This window comes from Carettochelys insculpta, chromosome 31 (genome assembly GCF_033958435.1).
Source record: "Carettochelys insculpta isolate YL-2023 chromosome 31, ASM3395843v1, whole genome shotgun sequence".
NCBI lineage: Eukaryota > Metazoa > Chordata > Testudines > Carettochelyidae > Carettochelys > Carettochelys insculpta.
Window position 1 is genome coordinate 14,417,586 of NC_134167.1, and position 18,612 is coordinate 14,436,197.

At 60.0% G+C, this 18,612-nt stretch overlaps 1 protein-coding gene across 1 annotated transcript; it reads right to left on the reverse strand.

The window, feature by feature from the left end:
• Window positions 1-353: 353 nt before the first annotated feature.
• On the reverse strand, window positions 354-18,323 carry LOC142004143 (uncharacterized). Its single transcript, XM_074981577.1, has 8 exons — window positions 18,266-18,323; window positions 18,061-18,182; window positions 14,562-14,814; window positions 11,318-11,561; window positions 10,782-10,858; window positions 3,153-3,331; window positions 2,166-2,269; window positions 354-554 (listed from the first exon to the last, which is right to left on the reverse strand). The coding sequence occupies exons 1-8, from the start codon at window positions 18,321-18,323 to the stop codon at window positions 368-370; spliced, it is 1,224 nt and encodes a 407-aa protein (XP_074837678.1). The 3' UTR covers window positions 354-367.
• Window positions 18,324-18,612: the final 289 nt, after the last annotated feature.

Genomic DNA, 18,612 nt, shown 5'->3' on the forward strand with positions numbered 1-18,612 from the left:
GAGCACCAGCTGGTTTGCAGCATGCCCCAACAAGTGACCCAAACTCTTCCTGCGGGTGTAGAGGAGCATTTCCCATGCAGCACCGGCCCAGGCCGAAGACTCTGAAGGGCAAATATTTGAAAGGCTCCACAGACAAGGTTTGGACATGAAAGCTTTTGAGGGGACGTGCGTGTCAGGCCAGCGAAAGCTCAGGCTGGCGTCATGGCTCAGTTAGGCAGCGTTGGAAAGACCGGACGAAGAGCAGTTTCATGGGCAGACAAAATAGGAGAGGGGATGGAGGGGACAAGACGGGCAAAGGGCTTTTCTCCAGAATCAACGGTGTTCTGCCCATCAGCGTGCAGAACAGGCCCGGCGATTCTGGAACGGCTCAGTGTTGACGGCCAAGAGCGAGCGCAGTCAGGCTTTCCCAGGGCTGAGCTCCAACGGCCCCCTTCGCCGTTGTAAAGGCATCAGATTTGGTGCAGATCCAGAATCTGTCACTGCTGCACTGGGAGCTGCTGACCCCACCCTCATCATTCAGGTAGGCACAGTCACCGCCGCCTCTTACCACAAACCTGCAAGGCAGAGGCGCAGAGCTGATGTCAGGTAGGAGCTGGGCATTTCCCGGCAGTCACAGACTGGGGGGCGACACTCGCAGCCCCTCAGCACTCCCCTTCCTGCATCGGCACCATCACCCGGTCCTCCCGACCCGCTCCAGCTAGAAAGGAGGCAGCGGAGCCAGACGAGGTTCCCAGATCTCTTCACCTCCAGGGAGCATTCGTGCGGCAGGACATACGAAGTTCAGTTCTGCTCCCCCCGCACACCCTGCTGGGTTTGGAAGGGTCCTATCAGGCTCGACCTGCTTAGACAACCCACCCAATTCCACGTGAGCAACCCAAGAGTTGGCAGTTCAGGCCCAGCACCGCCCTGTAACGTAGCCGCCTTTGCTAGCGTGGTTTGATTATGGTAGTTCGGTTAAGGCTTTACTCTTATATAGCCACCTGTCAAGAAGCCATTGTAGTCTGCCCAACTGGGCCATGGGGAGGCCTCTCTTTCCTGTGAGCAGGAAGGCCAGCACCCAGCTGGTAAGACCTGGCACGAGGGGCTTTCTGCAAGTTTTTCTTCTTCCCCATTTACAGGAAAAGTCACAGTCAAACTAGTAACGTTATGTCGTTTACGTCATTCTTCGCTACCGGCGTCCCCTTTCCAATATCAACTGGTGTTCAAGCTTTCCCCACCTACCCGACTGGGGAGGTGTGACGGCCTCACTCGAATTTGAGTAAAGGTCACCTAGCGGTGTTCTCCTCCCGAGCTTCTGCCAGAAATTACCCTCGAAAGCCCGACACGTGCGGCCAGAGGGGATGCCCCAAGTTGAGGTCGTCAGGGAACCTGGGGTATTTCGGGGATTCTAAGAAATCAGAGCTTAATTTAGCATCAGGATTTGAGCACCGAGGTGAAGGGGGTATCAGAAGGGTGCTGGAGAGAATCCGCCCTGAGGCGTATTCGTTACCTCCTCGGAGCACCCCTCTCTACCCTCTTTGCTACTGCTAGTCTTACAGCCACTTTTGTTTGTCCACTCTCCGACGCTGCATTCCACCCATGGCAACACCACCTTCCTCGCCCGTCAAAGCGAGCCGTCCTCGGCCTCTGGGCCGCTCTGAGGAGTCAGTGAGTCCTGGACCCTGCTCGCACAGCGTAGCTTGAGACCCTAAGTGCAGCGAGTTGAGTAACTTGTTTTAGCCGTCACAGCTGTTAAGTACAATCTGTCTGTAACCAGGTATTAACTGCATTCGACATCTTTGCATCGGCAGGTGCTGCTTTGGTAACACTGAACAAACCAACCACGAGTGCGGCTAAAAGCGTTGTCTGTGTAATCACCAGGATTCCTGAAAACCCACCTGAGGCGCACTCTGGCTCAGGCTGTAAGAAGGTCACCGGGAAAGGCGCAAACCTTTAATCTTTAAATTTGAAGTCAGATTAGCAAACCTTCCCCAATCCGTAATTCCCAGGAGTTAACAGGAAGGAGCAGCTGTAAGGCCCAGGCAGAAGCCAGCTCACACCCATCACTAACACGCAAGACTCCGGCCGCTTCCATACCACTGACTGGTGGGTCGGCCCGAACTCGGTACCTCGGACGCTGGGGACCCAAAGCCCAGGGAAATCACGGGGGGTCGGACAAGACTCACCGGCTGTTGAATTCGGTGCCATCGCTCCATTTCCAGGGCTGCCCCGGGTCCCTCCGGAGGCCGATCCAGTACTCGAGTTTGCCTTTATAGTGCAGCAAGAAAGCCTAGAACAGCAGAGGGGGCGGCGGTGTCAGAGCCCAGCCTGGCTGCTCCCCTTGCACTGGGCAGGGAATCCAGGGGCACATGGACAGGCGCTGGGTGTTTCTGGGGATCTTCTCCTGCCTCTGCCCAGCTCTGGGTAATTCAGTACTGAGCCCTGCTCCCCTGCCAAACCCAGCTCCCTGCACCCCGATCTCCCAGGGCTGGGGCAGCTCTGGGGCGCTGCCGGCTCAGAGCTCCCCCTGCACAATCTGTGCGACAGCCTCGCCTGACACCAGAGGGGAAGGAGAGAGAGACAAGCCACAAAAGCGGGGCCAGGACTCAGGGGAGGGCTCTACTTACCAGGTGCTCGACATGCCACCGTCTCTCTGGGCTCGGCTGCTGCCCCAGTACTCCGTGCTAGCGGGTGGAGTAAGGGACGTCGGCGCCAGCCCAAAGAGCCCCGATGTGCACTAGGGCGGAAGTCGATTCTGGTACACCCTCTTGCATCGCTAGAGCCGTGTACCGGATGGACTTGGCTCCCTAGCGCAGACCAGGCCTAAGGCATCACGCCCTCCAGGGCCCAGATGAAAGCACCCTCCTCCACTGGCTGCTTTTCCCTCTAGCGCCGCCGAACTGGCTGCGTGGGGCTGTGCCTTCAGTACCCCTCCAAGCAGCTCAATAGGCCAGGTCTGAGCCCCCTGCGCCTTAGAGGGGGGCAGTCCCCTATGCCATGGGACAGGGCAAACAGGTGATCCTCACAGTCACACCCTGGCTCCAGAGGAGCCCCAGGCCCAGCCAGGCCTGGCATTCAGTCCATTGGCTCTGGGCTCCCAGCACAAGGGCTCAGAGCTGCTCCGCACCCTGCAGGGCAGAGCTCAGGTCAGCATCCAGCTACCAGCCACTCACCATTTCCTGCTGGGTGTGGATCTCAGCCAGGGAGGCTCCCAGGGCAGAGCAGTGGTTCCCGCCGCCAGTCCAGTTCCCTTCGACCTCGGAGAAATAGTAGCATTTCCTGTGGTACCCAAGCCAGCTGTCCGGGCAGCAGAGCATAGCCGGGGGGCCTGGGTCAGCTGGCGGAGGCTGAGCTGTCAGCAGAGAACGAAACGGTCAGACGTGTTGTGGTGAGACCTGCTGCCTGGCCGGGACGGGAACGTGGGAACTCAGCCCCTGTGCCCCAGCTTCTGCCACCCATCAACCCGGCAAGTGCAGGGAGCGCATGTGGGAGCCAGGGGGAGGCTGGGAATCCTGCCCCAGAGGGGCACTTCATTTGCCCCAGTCTCACCCTCTGATTCCCATTCAATGGGGAAGCAGCTGACAAAGTGCTCAGAGCAGCAGCCAGCACAGAGAGCAGGGCCGGGGGGTGGGGGGGACACAATTCATGGATATGGGGTCAACCTCAAAGGATTTTTCAGGTCTCTGACCCCAAGGAAACCTGCTAGTCTGCCCCTCGCCTACCCCCGGCTCTGTGCTGGCTTCCCAGGAGGGGCAGGTTGAGGTGAAGAGAACAAGCCCCCGGCCTTTGCCAGGCTGAGCGCCCTTTGCTTGGGACCAGCCTGCCCAGCCAGACGCAGGGCCATGGAGACTTTTGCTGGGAGATGTTTGCTGCCCAAGACCAAATTACACCGCCCTTAGTCCCTCGGCCCGAGACCCCAGGGCCAAAGGCAGCTGCCGTGGGCCAATCACAACTGTCTGACTGCAGGGAGGATGTGCCCCGAGTGGCCAGAAGTGTTCTAACTCGGGGTGGGCCACTTCCAGCCCCTCGGCCTTTCAGTCCAGCCCAGGGGCTTACCAGCTGGCAGAGCCATGGGGCTACGGTCAGGAGGGGCTCTCTGTATGGAAGCCTGGCTACAGAACCCCCCTCCCATTGGCTGGGCACAGGGAATCCTGGCCAATGGGAGCTGTGGGGATGGTGCCTGTGGACAGCCGTAGTGCAAAGAGCCTCTCCCACCGAACCTCCTAGGACTCGCTGCCAGGCCTGGCAACTGACTCTGGGAGCCATACAGAGTCGGGGCTGGCAGGGAGCCTGCCTTAGCCCTGCAGCAGCCCAAGGTACCCAGCGCCAGGCTGGAGCCTGTACCCAACCCCGTCCTACACACCCGCCAAGTCCTCGCTGCCCCAGCCCCACTTTCTGGGCCCGGCCGGCAATTTTCCTACACAGTTCACCCACTCCTGTTGTAACCGCTTCCCCTCTCACGCACAGACAGCAGCTGGGAAGAAACCTGCAAGAAGCTCGCACCGAGGTGTAACCCTTGCAGCAGCAAGGGCACCTGTAACTCACACCACAGAGCCACTGGCAAGGTCCCTGCATTAGGTGAATAGCCAGAGACAAGTTAGGGGCCCTAGATAAATTCACCTAACGCGATATCTGCCATCATGAGCCAGCGATACCCCTATGCCCTGTACTTCGGCCAAAATGGACAGTCTCTGTGTAAAAGACTAAATGGACACAAATCAGATATTGGGACTTAGTTTGCAGAAGAGAAGACTGAGGGGTGATTTAATAGCAGCCTTCAGCTTCCTGAAAGGGGGCTCTAAAGAGGATGGAGAGAGGCTGTTCTCAGTGGTGACAGGTGGCAGAACAAGCAGCAATGGGCTGAAGTTAGAGGAGGAGGTGTAGGTTGGATATCAGGAAAAACTCTTTCCCCAGGAGGGTGATGAAGCATTGGAATGTGTTAGCAAGAGAGGTGGTGGAATCTCCATCCCTAGAGGTGTTTCAGTCCTGGCTTGACATGGCCCTGGCTGGGATGATTTAATTAGGGTTGATCCTGCTCTAGGAAGGGGGCTGGACTAGATGACCTCCTGAGGTCCCTTCCAGCCCTGGGATGCTATGAACAGTAACATACAAAAACCTGTAGGAGAACACGCCCATCTCCCTGGACTTTCAGGAGCAGATTATGAAAGTGGCAATCCAGGAATAAAAAACCTCAGAGACTGACTCCAAAGAGAAACTGCAGCGCTACAATTCATTCACAAGTCCGACACCGTCAGTTTAGGAGTGAAGAGAGACTGGGAATGGCTGGCCAGCTACAAAAGCAGCTTCTATGATCTGCTCATCCTGAAGGTGCCATAGGACTTCTCGTTGCTCCTGCAGCTAGAGTTGCTAACCCATTGCAAGCAATTTCCTGGCCAGATTGCTCCTGCTCCCTCATGGCCGCGGAGATCTCTTGCTGTTTCTTTGTGGGTGCAGAGAGATCAGACTCAAACCCCTCTGTGATGCCCCATACAGCCCCCCTCTGGGCTGCACAGCCACAGGGCTGCCCAGGTGTCTAATAAGCCCTGCATGGGGTTTGGGGCTGCGAGACTGGGGGAAGGCTCCTTACCCCAGACCCTGGGGGCCCCCTGCTGAAGCCCAAAGAGCAGTCCTCTCCCTCTGCTGCAGAAGTTCTCCCAGCAGGGAGCTGCCCCAGCCCGGGGAGGTGCCTTCTCCAGACCTCACCGTGCTGGACCTAGGAGCTACCTAGAGTCCAGTTCTCTGGCTCCCAGTTAAGGGAGCCACATGGTTTCTTTTTAGCTTCTTGATACCCAGCAGATGGGATCAGCCGCAGTTTGTGACTGGATGGGGAGATAAACCAGCCGAGACAACAAGGAGTCGTGTGGCAACTGAAAGGCTAACAGCTTTACAAGGGGTCAGCTTTTGCCAGTTTCAGGACACAACCGTTCACGCCCAAATAAATGTATTTATCTTCCAAGTACCACCGGACTCCTTGTTTTTGCTGAAACAGACTAACCTGGCTGCCTGCGGGAAGTGTAATTTCAGTGTCCCCCACCAGTCTTGGGAATATCCGCTCTTCCCTTCGCAGCCTGCCCTGACCTGGGCAATTCCAGGGAGGGCCATCCCAGGCACCAAAGCTGCGCCTCCCTGGGTTCGGTCTTCGCTTTGTACCCTAACAACTCCGTAGCTGGTGTTTAAACCTTCCCTCGTGACTGGAGCTGGAACAGCGTGGGAGAACGTGAGCAGCCAGGACTGTGGCGATAAAGAACAAAACAGGTTGTGCACCGGGCATGGATTTCCCAGTCAGGTTCACGATGTAGCATGTTTCACAGGCTGAAGAGAACAGGTCAGGCAGGGCAGGCGTATTTCCTGGTGCTGCTCAGGGCGTGAATCATTTCAGAGGGCAGCTCCGTGTGGGGGACGGGGGAAGCTCTGGTACACCGTGCTTGGAAGTAGCACCTCCGAACCCTTAGGTTCACCACTCGGAGAGCGTGCTTTGTTCAAAGTTTGCTGGGGGAAGCATCAAGCCAAGTCTCACTCCACTGAACGTTAATATCCTGTAGGATTGCAGGTGCCACCACTGGAAAGGAAGGTTTCCTGGGAGCAGCTAACGGAAATACGCAGCAAGGTAGGCAGCCCCGCAACCAGCCTTTCTGGTACAACAATGGACCAGGCAGATGCCGCTGCTGGCTCAGACCCCAGGCACTGTACAACAGCGACTTCCGAGGGTACATCTATTCAGCAATTCCAGAAGAGATTTCCCAGAATGGCTTATTCTGAAACAACGCCACTACACACACAACATGCTTTCAACTAGCCCTCAGCTACGTCGAAATTGAGCGCCCGCACACAGCACAGCCCGTTTCGACACGGCCGTTGGACGCACTGTGGCTTATTTCAAAATAGGCTCCATTCCCCGCCTTAACAGCCCCTACTTTGAAACAGCTCCTGCAAAGATGGAGCTAGTCTTCAGGCAGCGAGGTCTGCCGACTTCAGAACAAGCCAACCGCTGTTATGAAATTATTTCAAACTTGTGCAAGACACTCCCAGAGTTGACCCTACATGGTCATGATGGGGTCAAATTTAGCTACGACAGATCAGGAAAGGGATCTTGGAGTTATAGTGGATAGTTCTCTGAAGACATCCACGCAGTGTGCAGCGGCAGTTAGTAAAGCAAATAGGATGTTAGGAATTATTAAAAAAGGGATAGATAATAAGACAAAAGATATCATACTTCCCCTATATAAAACTATGGTACGCCCACATCTTGAGTACTGCGTGCAGATGTGGTCTCCCCAGCTCAAAAAAGATATATTGGCATTAGAAAAGGTTCAGAAAAGGGCGACTAAGATGATTAGGGGCTTGGAACGGGTCCCATATGGGGAGAGGCTAGAGAGACTGGGACTTCTCAGTTTGGAAAAGAGGCGATTGAGGGGTGATATGATAGAGGTATATAAAATCATGAATGGTGTGGAGAAAGTGAATATAGAAAAATTATTTACCTTTTCCCATAATACAAGAACTAGGGGACACCAAATGAAATTGATGGGTAGTAGGTTGAAAACTAATAAAAGGAAATTTTTCTTCACACAGCGCACGGTCAACCTGTGGAACTCCTTGCTGGAGGAGGCTGTGAAGGCCAGGACTCTATTAGGGTTTAAAAAAGAGCTTGATAAATTTTTGCAGGTTAGGTCCACAAATGGCTATTAGCCAGGGATAAAGTATGGTGCCCCAGCCTTCAGTACAGGGGCAGGAGATGGATGGCAGAAGATAAATCACTTGATCATTGTCTTCTGTTCTCCTTCTCTGGGGCACCTGGCATTGGCCACCGTCGGCAGATGGGATGCTGGGCTGGATGGACCTTTGGTCTGACCCAGTATGGCCATTCTTATGTTCTTATGTTCCTCTGAATGTTACATCACAACATCCTGTACGGCGAGCTAGCCTCTGGCAAAAGACCTCCTGGATGACCCCAGCTGCGCTACAAAGATGTTTGCAAGAGGGACCTCAGGGAGGCAGACATTGAGCTGGACAGCTGGGAGGAGCTGGCAGACTGTAGGGTCAATTAGAGAAAGTTAATTAGTCATATTTGTATTTGTATAAAGGAAGTCGATTCTTCATTTGTATCAGTTTATATTTGTACAAATTCATATCTAGTTCTGTTATAAACTGTAAAATCACTTGAACAAATCCAGACTCCATAGTGTACCAGACTCCATCCTGCATTCCGTAAGCTCTCTTGGGACTGAGCCCTCGCCTAGTTAAGTGACTAGGGTGTGAATTGTATTAGATGTGTGAATGGGGTATGTATGATTGATCCTCAACACCAGCCTGTCCTGAAGATCAGACACCAGTGGCTGAAGAAGTGCAAACAAAGGCCCTGAAGGTGAGAAAAGATCCACCCCAAAGACAAAAGAACAAAGGTCCCACTAAGGACAAGCAGGAAAGTCATGTCTGGATGTGACTCTGAGGCAGCATGACACAGCAGGACCCATAGGCTGACATCTAGCCTGTATCCTATAAAAGGAGGGGTGAGAAGGAAGGACTTCTGGGTAACATTCTGCCTGCAACGTCAAAGAGCATCGGTCATGCCCGACAGAGACCCGGCTCTTCCTTGTGCCCAGCTTTCCTGGCCCGTTAGCCGCCACCGCTATGACTTGTCATTATGCAGCAGCTGCAGAACGTGTGTGTGTGTGTGGGCGGGGGGGAGATAGGTATTAATTACTCTTATAATAAACGTGGCATACTGCCTTGTCTCCTGAAAAGATCCTGTCTGTATTTTCTGCATAACAAGAGGATCGCAGCAGATGGAGGCAGGAACTACACAAGGGCCTTCAGAAGGGCGAGATGAGGATCAGACAGCTAGCAGAGGAGAAGCGAGCGCACAGAAAGCACAGTAAGGACCTGCCAGACACCCATTACACATGCAACAGATGCAGCAAGGACTGTCACTTTCGTGTGGGCCTTCACAGTCACAGTTGACACTGCAAATGATGATCCCAAATGGAACTACAAAGGGCGCGATCCATAGTCTACGTAGACTGAAGGATGCTACTACTACGACTACGTCCAAACACCTTTGCAGCACAGACCTACCCTCTAAGAGATCGTGTCAATGGGTAGCCCGTGATTCGGTCATAGACAAGGATCTTTCCAGCACGCTGGAAGCGAAACCACCCACAGGCAGACGAGAACCTGGGACCTCTGGAGCCTCTGCAGGGTGAGCTAAAAAGCCAGCTGGCTCCCAGCTAAGGCTGAGAGGGGACTTGGGTTACAGAAGCAGCTATAAAAAGAGAAGTGATACCCCCCACCTTGGCCTCACTCCGCCCACCACCACGCAACACCCAGAAACACATCTGGATGTAAAGGACAGAACAAGGAAGTTGGCCATAGGCTGGAAAGAACCACCCCAGCCTGCCTAGTAAGGAGCTACACCAGACACCAGGGTGAGGCCCTGCTTGATTCAAGTCTTGTCTGACTTACAGACATGACTGTGATTTTATTCAGGCATCTGGTCAGGACAAGACAGTACGACCATGGGGGCCCTAGTTTGGGGGTTAGGGGAGTTGGCTGAAGCCTTTATTAGCTCATCAGCGAGCTGGGAGAAGCAGTCACATAACCCAGCTGGAGGTGTGTCTGCCTGTGTGGGGATGGCTCTGTAAGTGCCGTTCCTGACCAAGATATGTGGCTCAGCAAAAGAATGACAGTGCGAAAGGAAGTGCAGGTTGGAGGGACAGGGGGCTCACGGCACCCCAGTTCCAGGCTGTACCCCAGGGAACCCAATGTCAGTGTTTGGTCCCATGTCCAGCTCCGTGCAGGGGGCACACAGGCCCCGGGGGAAAGGCTGTCAGGCCTGGGGGCCCTTCCAGCACTACCTAGGAGGGACAGGGCACAGCAAGGAGCCCCACCCCGCCAACTCCGCTGCATTCTAGGTACCTGCAGGGCCGAACCCCAGATCTCCCCTTATGCTGGATGAGCCAACACTGTCTCCTGCAATAGCTGGCCAATGCAGCTGGGGGTGTCCAGGGCAGCTGGAACCAGGGTGGGGCAAACACACATCAGTACAACCCCCTCGCACAGCTATGCGGGAGCCATGGATCTTGCCCCAGGGCGAGCTCCTTTCTGCACCACCCTGTGGCTCTACGTTCACCGTTTGCACCATTATATTGCCTTAAAGGACTCCTAATGGAGAGAGGCCCGGCTCACTCCCCCACAGCCCCGCCTTCAACTCCCCATCAGCTGCTCAACCCCCGCCAGGGACCCAGCGATCAGATCGCAGGGCAGCAGAAAAATCCCACCCCAAAGAGACGCACAGCCCCTTCTTCTCCTGACTAGGGGCAGGAGGCACTGCCTGGCTCATCTTCTCCCACACCAGCCGCCCTCGGCGCCAGCACACCTGGCCCGCCTGGCAGGGTTGTCACTAGCACTCAGATGCCCTGCGGCGCTGGGTTTCAAACAGCCTCAACGGTGGCATCCGTGCTGCATTCCCCAGCCTGTTTCAGCGATAGGGCAGCACCCCCCAGCCCGGCCCTGGGCACGATGTGGGAATGGAGGGAGGCCAGGCGGGACCTCAGGGTGACCAGCTGATATCTCTGCCCTGCGCCTGTCCCTGTCCATCACCACCCTCTTTACCAATATTCAAGCTAATTTTTTCCATCTGCAGGGAGAATGAATTTTGTGTTGCGCACCAAGACACGAGTAACGTGCACCAACCAAAGAAACACACGCTGCCCGGTGCGGGCGTGCTGTAAGCCGGCCGGGCCAGCTGCAGCTCCAGGGGAAGGGGATGTGCAGAGAGGGGACCGGGAGGGCAGAGAACTCACCTGCCAGGAAGGCAACAGCAGCAATGAGAACTAAGACCATGAGTCCGAGGGCGACTGTGAACGTCCTGTAGCAACAACTGCCTGAAAGAGAGAGACCTGTCAGCCAGGGCCGCCTCTCTCCGACAGCACCGGGGCTGGGGCTGCCCTAGCACAGGCCCCCTTCTGTCCATCGCTCCTCCTGTCAGACGCTCTGGGGCCCAGCCGGGTTGGCACCACACAAGGCGAGCTCAGGGGCAGAGGGTTAAGGTTCTGCCCAGCGCTGGCTGTGTCCCCCAGGGGAACGTCTGTGAGGGGGGTGTCTCATACACAACGCCCACCGGAAGGTGGGTGAATCAAGAACTGGGCCAGGGCTGGCCCAGGGGTCTGACACACCAGCCTGAACGGCCCCGCGCAGCCACTGCTGTGCGTGCGCCAGCCAGCAGCCGGGAGCCCGGCTTCGATGTCCGGAGACCCCGGAGGGATCCAGTCCCTGCTGCCCACGGACGGGGACCATCTGGGTCTCTCCCCACCCTGTTCCCAGGCAGCGGCCCCATCACCTGGGGCCCAGGCAGGCTTCGGGGAGCCGTTCGCAGTAAAACGTCTCCGCAGTGGCACTTGGCTCTCGGCAGAGCCAGCGGTTGGCTCCATTGTCTCTGGGCCACTCCAGGGCGGGGGACGCTGCAGCAGACGCTGGGCTGGGCTCGGCCCCTCTCCATGCGATGGCTCCGGGGGCAGCGCAGCAAAGGCTGGCGGGCGGCGTCCTGGCCTGGCTCCCCCCCTGCTCCGGACTCCCTGGCAGAGCTGCAAGCCGAGAGGGGGCAGGTCAGGGCAACGCTCCCGCCCTTCGTTCCCAGCGTGTGCAGAATAAACATGTGCACGGAGGCAGGCACCAGGGTGCACCACCCCAGGGACAGGCTCTGCCAGCCAGCGGGGGGGGGGGCACCTGAACCCCTCTGCAGCCCCCCAGGCGCTGAGCTTGCAGGGCAGGCGGGTAAGGGCTGGGGAAGGGGGCGGGTCTCGGTCCAGTCGGGGCAGTACCCAGCCAGTACCCGACACCCCCCCACAAAGGATTGAGACCCGATCTGCTCCAGAGCGCCCCCGCGTGGACAGGCAGCCGGGGGGAGGGGGGCAGGGAGAAGCGCCCCCCCCCCCAGCACTGGCAGCACAGACCCAGGCGGGAAGCGCCCCGGGCAGGACTGCAGCGGGGGAAGGTGGATCCCGGCGGCGTGTGCGCGGCAGGGCCCTGCAGTAACCCGAGCACAGCCCACCGGCGGGGGGGGGGGCGGGGGTCCGGGCGCAGGGGCGCGGGGTCGAGGGGAGGGGGTCCGGGAGCAGGCCCGGGAGGGGGGAAGGGAGGGGGTCCGGGCGCGGGGGCGGGGGTCCGGGCGCGGGAGCAGGCGCGGGAGGGGGGAGGGGAGGGGAGGGGGTCCGGGCGCGGGAGCAGGCGTGGGAGGGGGGAGGGGAGGGGGTCCGGGCGCGGAGTGGGGGGTCCGGGCGCAGGCGCGGGAGGGGGGAGGGGAGGGGGTCCGGGCGCGGGAGCAGGCGCGGGAGGGGGGAGGGGAGGGGGCAGGGCGCGGAGGCGGGAGGGGAGGGGGTCCGGGCACGGGAGCGGGCGCGGGAGGGGGGAGGGGAGGGGGTCCGGGCGCGGAGTGGGGGGTCCGGGCGCAGGCGCGGGAGGGGAGGGGGTCCGGGCGCGGGAGCAGGCGCGGGAGGGGGGAGGGGAGGGGGTCCGGGCGCGGGGGCAGGCGCGGGAGGGGGGAGGGGAGGGGGTCCGGGCGCGGGAGCAGGCGCGGGAGGGGAGGGGGTCCGGGCGCGGGGGCAGGCGCGGGAGGGGGGAGGGGAGGGGGTCCGGGCGCGGGAGCAGGCGCGGGAGGGGGGAGGGGAGGGGGCAGGGCGTGGAGGCGGGAGGGGAGGGGGTCCGGGCGCGGGAGCGGGGAGGGGGTCCGGGCGCGGAGTGGGGGGTCCGGGCGCAGGCGCGGGAGGGGAGGGGGTCCGGGCACGGGAGCAGGCGCGGGAGGGGGGAGGGGAGGGGGTCCGGGCGCGGGAGCAGGCGCGGGAGGGGAGGGGGTCCGAGCGCGGGGGCAGGCGCGGGAGGGGGGAGGGGAGGGGGTCCGAGCGCGGAGCGGGGGAGGGGGTCCGGGCGCGGGAGCGGGCGCGGGAGGGGGGAGGGGAGGGGGTCCGGGCGCGGAGTGGGGGGTCCGGGCGCAGGCGCGGGAGGGGAGGGGGTCCGGGCGCCGGAGCAGGCGCGGGAGGGGGGAGGGGAGGGGGTCCGGGCGCGGGAGCAGGCGCGGGCGCGGGGAGGGGGTCCGGGCGCGGAGTGGGGGGTCCGGGCGCAGGCGCGGGAGGGGAGGGGGTCCGGGCGCGGGAGCAGGCGCGGGAGGGGGGAGGGGAGGGGGTCCGGGCGCGGGGGCAGGCGCGGGAGGGGGGAGGGGAGGGGGTCCGGGCGCGGGAGCAGGCGCGGGAGGGGGGAGGGGAGGGGGTCCGGGCGCGGGGGCAGGCGCGGGAGGGGGGAGGGGAGGGGGTCCGGGCGCGGGAGCAGGCGCGGGAGGGGGGAGGGGAGGGGGTCCGGGCGCGGGGGCAGGCGCGGGAGGGGGGAGGGGAGGGGGTCCGGGCGCGGGAGCAGGCGCGGGAGGGGGGAGGGGAGGGGGCAGGGCGTGGAGGCGGGAGGGGAGGGGGTCCGGGCGCGGGAGCGGGGAGGGGGTCCGGGCGCGGAGTGGGGGGTCCGGGCGCAGGCGCGGGAGGGGAGGGGGTCCGGGCGCGGGAGCAGGCGCGGGAGGGGGGAGGGGAGGGGGTCCGGGCGCGGGAGCAGGCGCGGGAGGGGAGGGGGTCCGAGCGCGGGGGCAGGCGCGGGAGGGGGGAGGGGAGGGGGTCCGAGCGCGGAGCGGGGGAGGGGGTCCGGGCGCGGGAGCGGGCGCGGGAGGGGGGAGGGGAGGGGGTCCGGGCGCGGAGTGGGGGGTCCGGGCGCAGGCGCGGGAGGGGAGGGGGTCCGGGCGCGGGAGCAGGCGCGGGAGGGGGGAGGGGAGGGGGTCCGGGCGCGGGAGCAGGCGCGGGAGCGGGGAGGGGGTCCGGGCGCGGAGTGGGGGGTCCGGGCGCAGGCGCGGGAGGGGAGGGGGTCCGGGCGCGGGAGCAGGCGCGGGAGGGGGGAGGGGAGGGGGTCCGGGCGCGGGGGCAGGCGCGGGAGGGGGGAGGGGAGGGGGTCCGGGCGCGGGAGCAGGCGCGGGAGGGGGGAGGGGAGGGGGTCCGGGCGCGGGAGCAGGCGCGGGAGGGGGGAGGGGAGGGGGTCCGGGCGCGGAGCGTGGGGCGGGGGGCACTGGCTGCCCGGCCGAGCCCACACGCCGGGCGGCTCCCCGGGGTCCCCGCGGGGGGCGGGGCGGGGGGCACGCGGCGCTGGGACCCTCCGGAGCGTCTCACCCGGCCCGGCGCGCGGGAACCCGCGAGATTTGAATTTGGCGCCGGCGGCAGCTTGGCCCCGCCCCCCGCCGCGCTCAGCCAATCAGAGACTCCCAGGATCAATTCCGCCCCCCCCCCCCCCCGCCTGGACCGAAACTCCTCCCGGGACGGAGGTTCCCGCCGCCGGCGGCAGGAGCGTCCCCAGCCCGTCACCCACGTGCCCTGAGCCACCTCCGCAGGGGGGTCCCACAGCCGCCCTGGGCCGCTCAGGCCAGCGCCTGCCCCCCCCCCCGCGGGAACCGCTTCCTCATGCGCCCCCCTCGCTGCAGCTCGACCCCCCCCCCTCCTGCTCTCGTCTCAGGGGCCCGGGGAGCAGGTTCCCTCCCCCGCCTTCTGACCCCCTTTAGGTACCTGAAACCGCTCTCAGGTCCCCCTCAGCCTGCTCCTTTCCAAACTCAGCAGGCCCAGTTCTCTCCGCCTGTCTCCATCCGCCACGTTCTCCAGCCCTTGGATCATTCTCGCCGCTCTTCTCCGGCCCCTCTCCAATTCCTCCACTTCCTTCCTGAACTGCGGTGCCCAGAACTGGCCACAAGACGCCAGCGGAGGCCGAGCCAGCGCAGAGCAGAGCGGGAGAACGGCCTCTCGTGTCTTGTTCGCGACACACCTGTTAATGCAGCCCAGAATCAGGTTTGCTTTTTCTGCAACAGCATCGCACACCTGTTAATCTCACTGGGGCATTAATACAGCCCGCAGAGCCCTCAAAGCCAGCCAGGCATCCGGCACAGCAGGTTCTGGTCACAGGTTATTACTCAGCCCAGCAGCTTCTTAACATTGCAATCAACTCCAATTCCTGGTGTCTGCAATGCTGCATGGAAGTTGTGGTTCAAAGAGACGCAGGAGCCCTAAGCCAGGCTGCACAGCCAGCTCTGCTGCAGGACCTGCAAAATGACCCTCCTTCGGCCCCCCCCCCGGGGGAAACAGGAATTCAGCCAGATTGTTACTCATGGACAAAGTGACCCTGATTGAGTCACCTTCATTTAAAGTTTTTAAAGTTATTTTCATTTAAAGTTATTTAAAGTTATTCGTTATTGAGTCTGTTCTGGTCTGGCTCTGGGCTGAAGAAGTGGGTCTGTCCCACGAAAGCTCACCTAATAAACTATTTTGCTCATCTTTAAAGTGCTACTTGACTGCTTTTTGTTTTGATAGTGTATAGACTAGCCCGGCTTCCTCTCTGTTACTTCGTTTAAAGGGCTGCCTGAGCACTGTTTTGTTCCGTCTTCGTGAATGGAGAAGCGGGCAGAAAAGCACTCCGAAGACACTCCTCTGTATTTCACTGCTCAGCCTCTCTGGAGCAGTTGACTCTGAAAGCGATTAAGTGAAACCCAAAGTCACTAGCCAAGGGGTAGGTTGTGCTACCTAAACTCACTTATCTAGCTCACTCGGCCACCAGAGCGCCGACTGCAAGAGCCAGAGAGTCAAGAAAAAGAGAAGTTACTGTTCAAACGGGTAGGTCAATCCCAAGATATTCAAGTGGCAGAGGTGCAGGAGAAACACCACAGACTCCTTAAAAACCTCAGGCCTCCATCTTCTTCTAAAATTGCTATCCCCTTGGACGATGCAATCATGGAGGCAGCCACTAATATATGGCAAACCCCAGCATCCACTCCGCCTACCAACAAAAGGGCGGACAAAAAGTACTTCGTCCCTGCGAAAGGGATGGAATTTCTATTTAGCCATCCACAGCCAAACTCGCTGGTGGTTGAATCGTCCCAACACAGGTCCAAATCGGCCCAGTACAAATCTGGGGGATTAGACAAGGACATAAAAAAGTTGGATCGTTTGGGTAGAAAAGCCTACTCCTCCTCTACCCTATTGCTACGTATGGCCAACTATGCCGCTCATTTGTCAAATCACAATTTTGACAATTATTCCAAACTTACTGCCCTTCCAGAGGAAAAAGGCCAATTCTTAAGGCAATCATGCAAGAGGGTTACGCGGCTTCTCAAGGGGGTGTGCAGATTGCACTCGATGTGGCGGATACAGTGGCCCATGCCACGGCCACTGCAGTGGTAATGCGGAGAGAGTCATGGCTTCATACATCCGGCATTCCAAAGGAGTTGCAAGTCAAAATTGCAGACCTTCCCTTCGACAACATAAAATTGTTTGCTGAATCCACTGACTCAGTTCTACACTCGAGCAAAGATTCCAGAGCGACGCTTCGGACCTTGGGGATATATACCCCACCGTTCAGAAGGAAGAAATTTTATCCTCAACAACGCCATTATGGTTACCAACAACAACGTGCCCAATTTCAACGGGGGTATGATCAAGGGTGTCATCAACAAACACATTATAAAGGCTCTAGGCGCCGGCCTCAGCAGGGCAGCGCCCCCGCAGGGCAAAGTGCGAGACAGCAAATTTGACGGGTATGTCGAGGGCAGCGAAGCCAAGACCGTACCTCAGTGCCTATCTCAGTACATGTTCCATCACCGACTCAAGCCATTCTACCCACAATGGGAAAGCATCACGTCGGACAAGTGGGTACTGGAGATTGTAAACACGGGGTACACGATCCCCTTTTACCTCCACCAAATCCTCCCACCGCACCCGTCCTCAGAGACCCCTCTCACCTACCGGAATTAAGGTGGGAGGTGGACCGCCTCCTATTCATAGGGGCGGTGGAGAGGGTACCGGAACAGTTTCAAGGCAAAGGCTTCTACTCCAGGTATTTCCTGACGGAGAAGAAGACGGGGTGGAGGCCCATTTTGGGTCTACGCGCACTGAACCAGTACCTACGCAAACAGCGCTTCAAAATGACCACGATGGCTTCAATAATCACGGCACTAGACCAGGGCGATTGGTTTGCGGCCCTCTACTTGCAGGACGCGTATTTTCATATTGCGATCCATCCAGCCCACAGGCGCTTCCTCCGGTTCCTTGTAGGTACAGATCATTTCCAGTACAGAGTCCTCCCATTCGGACTCTTCAGCACCCAGAGTTTTCACCAAGACCTTAGCGGTGGTGTCGGCGTACCTACACAGACAGGAAGTTTTCATTTTCCCGTACCTGGACGATTGCCTGTTAAAGGGGACCTCCCGGGAGGAGGTACTACGGATGATACACATCACCACAAACACATTTACCTCACTGGGCCTCATCATCAATTTCTCAAAATCAAAGACCGACCCCACACAAAATATAGAGTTTATAGGGGCTCGGATAGACTCAGTCACGTCAAGGGTGTATTTACCCGAGGCACGTTTCCGTGCCATCGAATCTCTCGTACAACCACTAACGTACAGCCCCACTGTTCCAGTTCTCACGTGCTTACAACTGTTGGGGCACATGGCAACCGCCACGTTTGTGGTGCAAAACGCCAGGCTGCATATGTGAGGATTGCAGCATTGGCTGGCAACAGTATACAAACCCTCAATCCACAACGTCCACAAGAGAGTGTCACGTACAACAGAGGCACGAAGCTCGCTAACATGGTGGGGAAACCCCAGGAATCTCCTGACAGGGGTGCCCTTCCGCCAACCGCAAATCACGGCGTTCATTACAACAGATGCCTCCCACATGGGATGGGGGGCTCACATGGACGACAAAACCACTCAAGGATTATGGTCCCCCACGGAGAAGACACTGCACAAAAACATATTAGAGCTCAGGGCAGTGTTGGCACTTTCTCAATTATCTGCGCGGAAAAGTTGTCGACGTGAATGCCGACACCACCACCACCATGTTTTATATAACCCGGCGGGGGGGAGCCAGGTCTCGTACGCTTTGCGCGGAGGCGGTCCGGCTCTGGCACTGGTGCATCACCAACAATATAACTCTAAAGGCCTCATACCTACCGGGGATCCACAACGTCAAGGCGGCCCAACTCAGCAGACACTTTGCGCCCACTCACGAGTGCAGGGCCTGTCTCCGGCACCAGCGAGAGGCGCCGGGGAGCCACGTCTGCGAGGTGACCCCCTGTGACAAAGGGACTCCCCCCCACGTGGGTGAGCTCCACGTGCAGGTCAGCTGAGCCTGACAGACACCAGTGCCAGGCGCGCCGGGGCCGCAGAGCCAATCCCGAGGCCCGGCCCTTTCGGGCCCCGCCCCGCCGGGACCCCGCAGAACATCCCCGAAGCGGGGGGCGGAGCTCCGTGGGGACACGCCCCCCGCCATGGCGTCCCCGAGCGTCCGCGGGAAAGAACTCCCGCCTCCCCGCGCTCGGAGGTTCCCGGGAGTGCAGCCCCGCCCCTTTTGCGTCATAAAGCCGCCTCGGCCTCGCCCCCTCCACGCCCACCAGCCCCGCTGCTCCCGCCCTCGCCCTAGCCCCGCCCAGGCCCCGCCCCGCTGGCAGCAGCCTGACCCCACACTCCGCAACGCGGCGGCAGCCCCGCCCACCCTCTGCTGCGATTGGTCCCTTTTACTGCCGGTCAGGGAGCGGTCGTCGTGTCTGCCCGCCCCGTTG

What these genes read in the sequence shown, in the direction of transcription:
- LOC142004143 (XM_074981577.1), bottom strand. Translation starts at nt 18,323, where the DNA reads ATGGCGGGGGGCGTGTCCCCACGGAGCTCCGCCCCCCGCTTCGGGGAT. An exon ending in CGGAGACAGGCCCTGCACTC is followed by an intron (nt 14,815 to 18,060) that starts GTGAGTGGGCGC and finishes CTGCATTAACAG; the next exon opens with GTGTGTCGCGAACAAGACAC. An exon ending in TGCTGTTGCCTTCCTGGCAG is followed by an intron (nt 3,332 to 10,781) that starts GTGAGTTCTCTG and finishes CTCTGCTGACAG; the next exon opens with CTCAGCCTCCGCCAGCTGAC.